The 12,812-nt window shown below is 34.3% G+C and overlaps 2 protein-coding genes across 3 annotated transcripts; both read right to left on the bottom strand.

The window, feature by feature from the left end:
* Window positions 1–3,042: 3,042 nt before the first annotated feature.
* On the bottom strand, window positions 3,043–6,714 carry LOC122316867 (probable CoA ligase CCL5). The gene is made up of 5 exons (XM_043133696.1): window positions 5,178–6,714; window positions 4,031–4,176; window positions 3,572–3,639; window positions 3,309–3,411; window positions 3,043–3,199 (listed from the first exon to the last, which is right to left on the bottom strand). The coding sequence occupies exons 1-5, from the start codon at window positions 6,472–6,474 to the stop codon at window positions 3,083–3,085; spliced, it is 1,731 nt and encodes a 576-aa protein (XP_042989630.1). The 5' UTR covers window positions 6,475–6,714; the 3' UTR covers window positions 3,043–3,082.
* A 1,442-nt stretch (window positions 6,715–8,156) lies between these two features.
* LOC122316868 (O-fucosyltransferase 31-like) lies at window positions 8,157–12,186 on the bottom strand. 2 transcript variants are annotated; one of them, XM_043133698.1, is made up of 10 exons: window positions 11,863–12,186; window positions 11,521–11,587; window positions 11,350–11,427; window positions 11,114–11,184; window positions 10,871–10,959; window positions 10,532–10,735; window positions 9,893–10,145; window positions 9,171–9,398; window positions 8,815–9,012; window positions 8,157–8,451 (listed from the first exon to the last, which is right to left on the bottom strand). In XM_043133698.1, the coding sequence occupies exons 1-10, from the start codon at window positions 11,983–11,985 to the stop codon at window positions 8,242–8,244; spliced, it is 1,521 nt and encodes a 506-aa protein (XP_042989632.1). In that variant the 5' UTR covers window positions 11,986–12,186; the 3' UTR covers window positions 8,157–8,241. The 2 variants fall into 2 exon arrangements, with proteins under 2 accessions (XP_042989632.1, XP_042989631.1); XM_043133697.1 differs by having other exon boundaries at window positions 11,350–11,431; window positions 11,525–11,587; window positions 11,863–12,185.
* Between the last annotated feature and the right edge of the window lie 626 nt (window positions 12,187–12,812).

A 12,812-nucleotide genomic window follows, 5' to 3' on the forward strand; every position in this document is an offset into this window, starting at 1 on the left:
CCATCGTCACCTCCTTTTGATTGCGTGTTAATTTTCATAAAATATATCATCTTATCTTATTTTATTTAATTATTATAATTTTATTATATTTTTATATAAAATAAAATAAATAATTTAATTTTTTAAAATCTTAATATAAAAATAATATATCTTAATAATATTTTATTAAACTTTTAACTTTAATCTTAATTTATCTCATCTCATCTCTAAAAATAAATGAGGGCAGTTTGTTTTTACAATTCATTTTAATTCATCTCATCTCATTTTATCTAATCATTATAATTTTATCAAATTTTTAAACAAAATAAAATAAACAATTCGATTTTTTAAATCTCAAAATAAAAATAATATTAAAAAATATATTCTAATAATATTTTATTTAATTTTTAACTTTAATCTAACTCAATTCATCTCATCTATGAAAACAAATGGAATTTAACTAACTTAGAATTAATTTCTTCTCATATTGAATTAGGTATAAAGTTGACTAAATTAATATTATTATTCTTTTTAAATTTTTTCATCCCACGTTAAAGATGATCAATGGGAAAACGAAAATAACAATTAAAAATATTTTTCCTATAGCATTAATCCCCTGCATATTTATTGAAATACCGTAGCAAAATTTAGCTAAACCAATGTAAGAAAATTTAGAGACATCGTGGACAAAATGGACGGTATAATTCTGAACCGAGCTTATGGTTTTGATGGGCTCATCGGCCCGTTTACACGAACGGAACCTACCGCATTGTATTCGTTGCCTAGGGAGTAAGACAGATGGACCCATGCAATCTACAATAACGCCCCTTTTTAACCACCACGTTGAAACAGAACAAGCGGCTCATATTTTCAAATCGATCTCTTGTCTTTAGTTGATTTTCACCTTTATTTTTAACAAAATCTTCCTACTCGCAACAGCCAGCCCATTGGATTACCGTTAACACTTTCCACGTAGTCGTAATATCTTCTTCTTTGTTCTTTTTAATCCCAAACCATCATTACCCATGCGCATTTAAAATGCATCTTCAAAACAAAAAAGAACACACAACAAAAAGCAGAGGAATACATCCGATTCCTGTGTGGAGAATCCGGCCAATCTTCATGTCACATGATCATAGGACATCATGAGCAAGGGCATAATCAAATCAATGAAGAAAAATAATAAACACATATTAATTTTTACAACACTTTACGTGACAATATTTTAAAAAGAGATGTATTCTTATAAACTATATTATAAAAATATCATTATTTTATAATATCAATTCTTCTAGGTACAGTCGACTATTGCAAACAGCAGATAGTCAGACCTTACATGTCAACAAATATATTAAAATAAAATAAAAAGTAACAAGAGAAAAACGAAATATAAGTTTCGCTTGTCTTAGGTTTTGAAGAATAAAAACTTGTTTCTCTCTATTCGCACCCTTGTTCTTCGCCATAGATGGGCGCCTACATATGGAAGATGAAGGAGCCTCCGCCATAAGTATCAAGAGATCGCCTTTAGAAACCTTTTGTAGCAGCAATACTACCAAACCCATTCCTTCTAGTAAGAATAGGTTGTTTATTAATCAAAGTTGAATGAGATGGTACAATAAATCCGTTCTCTTTTATCCCTCCTGCCCTTTTCAACAAACCATCCTTGGACCTGCTTGTATGCCAATCCCAAGGCCTTGGCATAGTCTTCCATTACCTCTTTAGTAGGATACTTATCGTCGGCACCAAAAAAAATTATGTTGGAAGTTTTAGACATCTCAAAGTAGGAAAATCACATAAGCATCAAAAAATGAGAAGAGAGAGAGAAGTTATGATAATGAAATGGCGGGTATGGTAAGGATACCTGAGTATAGCCGTTCAAGGGATTGCAGTTGTGATAGAGTTTTCATTTTCATTTCTATTTGACTATTCCTTTTTTTATTTTGTTCAGGATTATTTCAATCCCACGCACTTACTTTGTCAACTTGTAGGAGATACCATTAGGAGTCATCTGATTTAGGGAAATGGGAGTTGAGGGAGAGAACACATAATTAATTTTTCGATAAAGAGAAAAACAAAGAGAAAGGAGGATAGATCTCGTTTGGGAAATAGGGACAAACACTTAAACAATGCTGTTTTTATTTTTCCACCTCAGCACTGTTTGCCCCCAACTTACATCAACCAACTGTTTGTAGCTTTTTTCTTATAATATGTATTGTAAAAAGTTTTGTGTGTGTATCATTACTCCCAAAGAACTTTTCTTTTATTCAAATATCACATTCAATTTCTATTGACTTTTCTTTTTCTTATCTAGATTTGTTTAACTTTTCTTTGGGATATAATATATATGCATATATATATATGAAAAATAATTTATATAAGTCTCAAATATATAATTTTGCACATTCACTCACTTTTTTTATAAAGAATTTTGAACAAAATTGATCTATTTAATACTTTTACCTAACATTATATATAAATATATATATATATATGTATATAAAGTCATGCGTTTCATGTGGAGTGATTTGTCCCAAAATATCAAGGGTGACCACAAAATTAATATGCGCGTACGGAGTAAGTTGGGCTTCGTATGGATGGGCCAATCACTTTGCCGTGAGATGTGGTCTTCACGTTTTAAATAGGTGGCATTGGTGGTCCAAAGAAATTGACTTCAATGAAAATTACGAATGTAATTAGATATATCATTTTTTATTTAATAACTTTAGATTTAATTACATATATTATTTAGTTTTTATTCAATAACATATATATTGAAAATGGATGGCACTGAAACTAAAATAAAAGGCATAGAACGAAGGAGTTAAAAGGTATATGAATACTTAAAATGTTACCACGTACGTCACTGTTATAACATGCAATTAATTAGTTAAAAAATTGAGATTATTTTAAAAGGGGTGAACATAAAAGTAGTAAAATCTTAATTCTTTTTAATGAGTACTGTAGTAGGTACTAGGACGTAGGTAAGCTGTCGAGATCGATTGGTGGTCCAAAAAAACACAGGAAGAAACGAAAACGACAACCTAAAAATGGGAATTATATTAATTAGATGGGTAAATTAAATTATTATAAATAATAAAATAAATCAAAGTTTGGAGGTGGTAGCAAGTTGCATTAGATTCTTCCTAAGAGTCTTGCCGGTCGCACTCTTGGGTATAGAAGCTACAAATGCCACTCTCCTGATTCTCTTATATGGAGCCACCTGCGAATTATCAAAAACATCACCATTTTAATTAAGATTATTAATACAAAACAATTAATCTTGTGCTTCATTAATTAATTAGAGATAATATATCAAAGTACGTACGTACCTGTGCCGTTACGAAGTCCATGACAGCACCTTCGGACAAATTACTTCCAGCTGTTTTGACCACGTAAGCCATGGGATACTGTCCAACCTCCTTATCAGGAATTCTGAAATTCGTACACAATAAAATACGTCACACTTTATATAATTAGATCAAAATAAAATGTGAAAATGATGTATATAATATATAATAAAGGAAATAAAAAAACGATTTACGAACTCTTTCTATGACAATATATAGATCCCAAAAAGAGTACTACGACTTACGGTACAACAGCAGCGTCAGAAATTTCTGGATGAGTAGCTAACAATGCCTCGAGTTCTGCTGGGGGAACCTTAATTAATTAAGAAGACATCACAACAATAAACGATCAGCATATATATTTTTCGATACTATTGATGTGGTAACAAGCATGTAAATTAATGTTAATTGCATGCATCGATCGACATCCTTATTAATTAGTTTCCGACGTACGTATTACGTAGGTAGGTAGGTAGGTACTTGTATATATGTGCAGAACAGCTTAATCGGTAATAGATCCTTAACTCATAAATGATATTTATAGTTATACAATATGTTAATATTGTATATTATTATTTTTTAAAATTAAAAATATACATGAAAATATTAATTTTTTAACAATAAAGTCTACTCAATTTAAAAAAAAAAAAATGTATGACGTGCAACGTACACATGCTGTATCTAACATTATATATATATCTCACCTGGTATCCCTTGTATTTAATCAGTTCCTTCAATCTATCAACCACGAAAATGAAGCCATCGTCATCAATATAGCAGAGATCTCCAGTTTTCAACCATCCTTCTGAATCCAAAGTTGATGCCGTGGCTTCTGCATTGCGGAAATAACCTACATGCGCGCAACGTAACCAATTTATAACCAGCCTAGCTAGTATATCATATTAAAATACTTAAAACAATAATATTAGATACAGTTTTCATGAATAAATAAGACGTGAGAACTATCATTAAAAATGTGTTTTTTTAAAGAGTTTTATTATGTATAAACAAATTCGCATATTAATTTGCATACCAGTACTGTTGCCTTTGTATTTAAAATTTAAAAAAAAAATCTAGTTGTAAGTAGAACTGTACACTAATACATGCACTAATTTAACGTGATTAATAAAAAAGTAGATTTTATTAAAAACAGTGTCAATTTAATTTTGAATATGAATAAATCAGTATTAATATATAGATTAATACGAGATTTTACTTATACGTAATAAAAATCAAATTCAAATTAATATAATTTTCATGGAAGTCTGACTTAATAACTAATCATATTGAATAGATACATTTATTGATATATAAAATCGTTTATAACTAAATTTTTTCTTTTTTTAAGTGGTCTCAATTATATATGACCCACCTTTTTTTTCCCCTTGCACAAATTTATATAGCAGCGCCTGTTGTTACTTTATTTTAATATTTTTTTAGCATGATGCACAATCAATGGTCAATGAGACACTAAATTCGCGATAATAAGACTACTTCTAATGATCACGAGTAAAAGGTTAGACAATCCTTCTATGGTCTGACTAAATTCCTACTAATAAGACTTCTAATGATTAATAGTAATGAGAAATGCTTTAAATATAAACAAATTTATAATATAAGTATATTTATAATTTAACGTAATTCATCAAATCAAGTCAATCATAAAATGAAATATTTTAGTAAGTAATCTTTTTTATACAAAAACCGTAAATTGAAAAATTGCCATTCATTACTATTTTGATTAAAAAATATTATTTTTAATCCTTTTTTGGCATCAATCATTATCTATACACGTGACGTTAACAGACGAACAATGACGTTTTTTTCTTTTCTCTTTCTTGTTATACATACCTTTCATGACGGGGAGACCTCTCATCCAAAGCTCACCGGTCCGATTCACGGGCAGAGCATCCTGGGTTTCCGGGTTTACAATCTTGGCTTCCATGCCTGGAGATAACAACCCCACCGTACCGTGCCGCTTACTCTCCTCCAACGAGTTTGTGTAAGCCCCAACCGCCGTCGATTCTGTCAACCCATACGCTTGAAGAATCGTCACTGCCGGATACCTCTCCATGAACTTCTCTATCACCTCCTTGCTAGTCGGGGCCCCACCATTTGAAACCAGCTGCAGCGAGCTCAAATCATACTTGGACAGTATCCGATCCGCGCTGTTCACCAGAGCCGCCAGTATCGGCGGCACGACTGGAATGGAGGTGATCCGGTACTTCTCGATCGCTGAGAGCATATCGTGCATGTCGTATTTCGGGAGGATCACCACCGTTGTTCCCGACGCGAGTAGGGCCAACGCGAATCCTGCTAGACCGTAGACGTGAAACATGGGGACGGTGCAGAGGAACCTATGCTCTCCTTCGTTTCCTCTGGACCGAACTAACCTAATCTGAACCATCGCAATAAGGCTTCTGTGCGAAGTCACCACGCCTTTACTCATGCCGGTGGTACCCGACGAGTAGAGCAGAGTCGCCGTGTCGTCCTGGTTGACAAGGTCCCTAACTCGGCCGTCCCCACTTGGCTGCTTCTTTAGCATTTCCTCCAACGTGGCCACGATTCTAGCATTTCGTACGGCCGGGATGGACTGATGCTCATCGAGGATTACAATTCGGAGACTCGATTCGGCGAGTTTGGGGACGAGTTGGCGAGTCGTGAAGGCGATGATTGGTTTCGAATCGGCAATCTGCTTGGCGATTTCTCTGGCGGTGTTGATGGGATTAGTGGTGGATATTACAGCGCCGAGGGACATGACGGCAAGGCTCACCACGGGGAAGAAGATGGAGTTGGGAGAGAGAAGGAGGATGACGTCACCTTTCCTGACGCCCATGTCGGAGAGAGAGGAGGCGACTGAATCGACGGCGAGCCAGACATCTGAGAAGGTGAGATGGCGGCCGGTGGAGGCATCGAGAAAGGCTATATCGCCGTGGTGGGCATGGGAAGAGATGAAAGTGGTCACGTCAAGGTTAGGGTTGGGTGGGTGAGGAGTGAACTCGCGTTTGCTGTAGAAGATGGAGTTGGAGTTGCAGAAACCGCTTCTGGGGTCGATACTCGACGGCTGGCTTTCGATTGCCATGTTTGACGATCTGCTCTGCCTCTGCTTCAATTGCTTTTGTTTTTGTTCGCTCTCCGTACGTGTCATACAAAGAACGTGTACTAAATAAACAAAGTTAGACCGTTTGTGATCCTCTGCTTTTGCAATTAATGGTCGGAAGGCTTTCGTGGGAATGTTTTTGCCGTCAGATTCGCTTTACACATACAGACACTACGTGTTTTGACTTGCGTGGTTTGATCTCTAGGTAAGAGCTGATCTTTCTCTTCCTGCGGCCATAATGATGAAGTGAATATTTGAATTTTTGTTTTGTAAATTGCCCTTTAGAAGAAAATAAATTTTGTCTTCATCTCCCACTGTACGGTAGGGAAAATGCAAAGAAGGGGGACATGTTGAAAAACAAAAATTTATGGTAATTTTACTGTGGCCGTAAGTATCCATGCGCATGTGGCATTAGTGGTATAAAAAAAATGGGAAAACTGAACTGACCGAATCAGATCGAATCGGTGGTGGTTTAATTCCGTTGGTATTGGTAAGCGGTCGGTGCGGAATATCGAAACTGATTTTAAACTAGTGCAGTAAAAATCAATTTAAACTCAACCGATCGAAATATATTTATAATTTTTTATATTATATGTTATATTAATAATATAACATAAAATTCTAATCTTATTATTCGAGTATATTAATAACATGTGATAAAAAATAATATTAATTTTATAATATTTGATATAACATATAAAATTTAATATTATAATATAAAATAAAACTTTAATCTTAAACATAAACATTAATAATAAAACTTACTTTTGTTATATATATAAATAATAAATACATATTTTGTATAATAAATTATAATATATATTCATTTTATAAATACATTTTTACATATTTGATTATATATACTTATATAAAAAGTCTAGAACTTATATAGATTATAGTTAAATTCAATGCTATATTAGTATATGTTAATTATTATAAAATAATATACTTATATTATAATATAAATAAACTAACAATTTACTATATGTAAATATTATATTATTACTAATATTGATAATGTATAAAACCGAAAAAATTGGATTGGACCAAACTGAAATCAGAATAGCTGGAAGTCCCATTTTCGGTAATGAATCGATCCAATATTGATTCTTAAATTTTTAAAAACAGCGTACCAATTCATAGAAAAAAAAAAAAAAAAAAAAAAAGACCAAACCGAGACCTGTTACATCTTATATGACATGGTAGTGCTCTAACAGAGACACAAAACAAAGACTAGAAAACCATCAAAGTCTATTCTCATTAGCCGATTCACATATTCTGCACCTCACACCTAACGTGGCAAACCAAATTCACGAATTAAATATAAAAACACTCAAATGGCCTCAGATTCTATCCTTTTGTTCAGTTTTTGTCTCTTTCCGTGTAAGAAACTTGATGAAAAAATTGAAGTCAAAATGAACCAACCCAAAACTTGATTTCAGAGCAGCAAAGAATTCAAGGTGAAAGAGACGACTCGGTGAGAGAGAGCTCATTGCGAGAGAGAGAGAGGAGAAAGAGGGGAGGGAGGGTGTTGTTAATGACAGAAGGATGAAAAAAAATAAAAAAACCTGGAGCGAGGAGTAGAGGCTGCTGTATAGCAGTCCTCTGACTGGCAGAAGAAAGGCCAAAACTTCTTATCAGTGGAACCCAAATGACAACCCACATCTATACACTACTGAGCAAACAGACAACCAATATTTACTTGGCAAAAAAAGAAAAAAGACAAAAAAGGATGCAACCAATATTTTTTAATACACAGGCCAGAGACAAATAATAGTGCTTGCTATCACGTACAAAAAGTTAATTTGGATTCAATTAAGGTTGACACATGCAATCAGGAGCAGGATATGTATATATAGATTGCTTCTCCTTTCTCAACCTGATCTGCCCTTGTCTACTTTTGTGGCCTTCCACAACTGCTCGTTGGAACTCTGACCACTCCATGCTTTTATTCAGAAAGAGCTGGCCCAACAGTGCCATGTTTGGTCTTATTATCTTCATGTTCAGGTAAGCTCGATGTCCCACCTGATTGATACAAGTAAAATTTCATTTGCTCGAGATTTTGATATATATGGATACGATAATTATTACACAACAATCGAGATTTTTCTAGTTATTGCGTATCATATAGACCATTATTTTATATCATATACATTGGCTTGCTGCCATGCACTTGCTATAAAATGTAGACCACTATTCCAAAGGGCCCTGCCTTGGAAAGGTTCCCTGACATATAAAAATAAAAAAGAAAATCGCAGCCTAACACAACCATCTGGACTCGCTAGTACATATTATTGGTCCAACCAGCGGGTAAGGAACAGATGATTCTGAACAATTTGACTTTACTAGTCTTTCTGAAGAGAAAAAAGTTATTTGAAGAATACTTACCAAAGCATTGTGCATATTTCCCGGAGAAGCAGAAATAAAAATGTCACTCTGCATGCTCACATAATAATCAACTGCAGCTAATAAAGAAGCCTTGCCTTCAACTTTAGTCCGTTCCTCTACCGAGGAAAGGCTCTTCTTATCTTCCATTAGTGGAAATAATTGGCGCAAAGTTGAGATCCTTGCCTCTCCACCATAAACCTGAAAAATAAAAAAAATAAAAATCATTGATCCAAATCTCAAGCCCTAACACAAGACAATGGATTCCACTATTAATTGAGAACATATCTGACCAACCATATGCTTGGTTGTCAAATCATAGAAAGTTAATAATACTCCAGTGAAAATGTCATCAAAACCTTGTGGGAAGCAAGATAAAGCCGAGTATTATTGTCAAAGCCCAAAGCTGCCAGCAGCAACCCAATCTCTTCTGGAGTCAATGGGCAACGTCCCTGATTTCGCAACTTCTCATCAGTGAACTGAGAGTTCAGGACCCTTCCTTGCCAAAGCACCTGCCGGTATTTTGCAAGAGCCAGTTTCTCAGCTTTACCCCCACCAAAATCACAAGCTGAATGAGCAGCCATATCCTGCATGGGGATTTTGATTTTGACTTTTTATTTTTTTGGGGATGAGTTGCATAAACAATATCAGCAGATACATATATTTAATTGATCAGACTCATTTAAGTAAATTCAGTGTTTCTTTTACCCTTCACAAGACGCTCAGCAAGATAGTTTGTGTAGATAAAATTAGATCCAAAACAAGGTATGTGAGATGGTCTAGAAATATGGCTTCTGTGAGTTGTCCATTCTGGGGCTTATAACGTGCACTGGATCAACTACCTGCTACTGGGACCCTAAATACCCATCTCAGAAACTTTCATTTGTACACATTGTTCAACACCAGCATTAGATCAAATGCATTGTTCATGGTTGACAAGGAAACTGACAAGATTTTAAAGAAACAAAACAGCACAAGCCCCTTGCCACCTTACGATATTAATCAAAAGAACAAATTTAAAAAAAAAAAAAAATGAAATTAACTCTCAATGATTATTGCATAAAAGAAACTGAGAACATACCTTATCAAAACGAAGATGTAATACAACAAATTTCCTGGCTTTCCCTTTTCCAATTCGATCTCGTTCCTCCAGTTGGTATGCAACCTGGTTTTTGTTAAGGAGGCGATTGACAAGGGCGTCTCCCAATTCCCTGATATGAGGAACAAAGGCTAGTGCATGAAAGTTGACTTTACAACGTAGTCTCTGAATGCTTGTGGGCACGTTGTCAAAAGTGAGTCGGTGAGAGAATGGGGCGATAGCAGCAATTCCATAACTGCATCAATTGAGAAGCCTTCGAGGTAAGTAACACAAATTTGTAAATGTAATTCCTAATCATAAACCTAGAGTACTTGCAGGCAGTAGTATAAAAATTTCCAAGAAAAATTTGGGTAATGCTGCATGCACTACTTTCAGGTTGTCTACCGACTCTACAAATCTTAACCGATTATTACATTTCCTGGAATGACATTCTCAGGAACTTAAATATTTCATAGGGGATGAAAACTTCTTTGAATCCAAAATTCTTTCCATGTTTCTGGCAAGAGTAACATAAACTTATTGGATAATTGATATCTTAAATCGATAAAAGAGCCAGAAATTTACAGCATTAAGTTTAAAAGGAGCAATTTCAAATCTAAAGAATAAGATCAAGTTACAGACCTCTGCAATATGGGCAAGACATTATCCAGATACCAGTTAGCAGAAGCATGAACAGGTGCTGTCTTAATTCTGGTAGCTCGAATGCCTGTAGCATAGTACTCCCTCGTGCTCCAAGATAATTCACTGGGCAACTCTTTCACTATAGAAACTTCATCGCGCAAGACATCAATAAAGTGGTCAACATCAAATATTTCTGTGAATGAACTGCAACAAGCATACACAACTTGCATAAAACATAAATAACTTTTTCTTTTTCTTTTTCTTTTTTTCTATTTTTGGAGGGGGGAGGGGTGCCATTACTGCAAGGATGTTTGCAAAGATAGTTTATTTATAAAATACCTTGAATCTTTCCATACAGGATTCACTTCAAGATGTGGAATCACTAGGGTTGCATTCAAGATTTTAGCAACAGCAACTGCATCACAGATCTTCAAGAAACAGGAAACAAAATAAAGTTCTACAAAAATACTCTACAAGGGCAACAATTAGCTGCATAGTTGCTACAAGAAATAGCATTTATCATATAAAGTTTCTCATTTTATCTCCAAAATACATCGTTATAGTATATAAATGGTTGCTTACCCCCATTTTCTGCTGGTTCAATCCTCCATCAAGAAATACCTGAATATACCCTCGAGTTTTTTCCGGCACAGCTGCAAGACATTAATAAATGCAAGTACATTAAGACAGCATTCTCGTCACAAAAATATTGAAAACCCATTCTCTCCAAAAACTTCCTCCCAGCACTTCATCTCATGCACAATAATAAGCGATGCATAAAACCTATATAGTATATATGATGTACTTTCAGTCCTTACATGGTACATTTGTAGTCTCAGCACAAGGCTTCCATCCTTGGTTGGGCAAGGGAGACCAAAGTTTATTCTGTTGTCGAACTGACTAAAAGAATCAAACATTTTTTACCATTTACCAAAAGAATACAAAAAATGTATATGTATATACATAGCAAACAATTAGTTGAAACCTACTCACAGTTTGGCCTATTAAAGCGCCCTCTAGTAGATCCAAGTGCCTAGGTTTTGGAGCATTCCACTCCTGCCATGCAATGCATCAATTTCGTCATGAATGTTTACCTAATTGTATAGAATTAATCATGGTTTGATTATGCTTAAATCCAAATGATCATATTTAAGAATATATTTCCTAAACAAATAACGTAAATTATTAACTGAAAAAAGGAAGAGATTCAAAGCTAAATGGATAATTAATTAGATTCAAGTTTATTCAATATATAATTTAATCTTGATAGCAATGATACATTAATTAGAGAAACACAGATTGAGGTGAAACGGATAATCCGGGAGACGTACGGAGAACATGGAAGGCGAGGCACGGCCCAGCGGGCGGAACAGATTGGGCAGGAAAACTGGCAAAAGGACCATGAATAGCCCAGCAATAGCAGCTCTCTGAGATCCGCTGAAGTAGAGCTCCATTGGCAGTACTTTCGGGCGAGAAAAAAAGTAATGGCGAGAAAAAAAGTAATCGGTTCGTCGATAGCAGAAACCCTAACCCTAGACTTATAGTCTGAACTCGGAAACCATTTTAGCGTCTGGAGGTGGCAAAAAGTGTGAATCGACTCAGGAGTCAGGAGGCGTCCCCTTCGATGGAAATGGCACGTGTCGAGGGAGGGATGCTTCTCTTATGCGAATGGTGGACATTTTTTGAATAAAAAAGGAAAATTCTATGTGAAGTCATTTTTGCAGACTTCTTTATACACTCTAGTGATATGATTGGTTGTCTATTAAAAAAAAATTAATACAGCCAATCATATTAGTGGAGTGCGTAGGGAGTGCGCAAAAATGACTGTATGTAGCATTACTCATAAAAAAAAACTCTATTTATCAGCATTATATAATAGATTTCTAAATAAAATATAATAAATAATTTTTAATTATTTGATATCACATAATAAAATATCGAGAAAATAAAAATAAAAATAATAAATAAAATTACTATAAAAATATATAAATTTATTAAAATAAATTAAAATAAAAACATTTGAAGGCATATTCATGCATTTTCCTTTTCTTTTTTTTTTTAATATATTTTTTAACCATAAACTCCATCCACGACAAAAGTGGACATTTTCTTTACCATGTTATTGTTATTTTTTAATTGGTGAAAAAGTAAAGCAAAAGGCATCGAGAGGTTGATACCGTCAACATTTTTCTGCGTCATCAGCAGTAATAACTCAACTCTTAGGAGCATAAATAAATTATAAAGCTAATGAATCCTGCCTCTTTTTTTTTTTACTTATTTG

This window comes from Carya illinoinensis, chromosome 7 (genome assembly GCF_018687715.1).
Source record: "Carya illinoinensis cultivar Pawnee chromosome 7, C.illinoinensisPawnee_v1, whole genome shotgun sequence".
Lineage (NCBI taxonomy): Eukaryota > Viridiplantae > Streptophyta > Magnoliopsida > Fagales > Juglandaceae > Carya > Carya illinoinensis.

Coding starts and splice junctions, on each gene's coding strand:
- LOC122316868 (XM_043133698.1), bottom strand. CDS start 11,985: ATGGAGCTCTACTTCAGCGGATCTCAGAGAGCTGCTATTGCTGGGCTA. Junction 11,185..11,349: donor TGAGACTACAAATGTACCAT/GTAAGGACTGAA, acceptor AATGTCTTGCAG/CTGTGCCGGAAAAAACTCGA. Junction 8,452..8,814: donor GAAATATGCACAATGCTTTG/GTAAGTATTCTT, acceptor TGTATCAATCAG/GTGGGACATCGAGCTTACCT.
- LOC122316867 (XM_043133696.1), bottom strand. CDS start 6,474: ATGACACGTACGGAGAGCGAACAAAAACAAAAGCAATTGAAGCAGAGG. Junction 3,412..3,571: donor TCTGACGCTGCTGTTGTACC/GTAAGTCGTAGT, acceptor TACGAATTTCAG/AATTCCTGATAAGGAGGTTG. Junction 3,200..3,308: donor TGGACTTCGTAACGGCACAG/GTACGTACGTAC, acceptor GATAATTCGCAG/GTGGCTCCATATAAGAGAAT.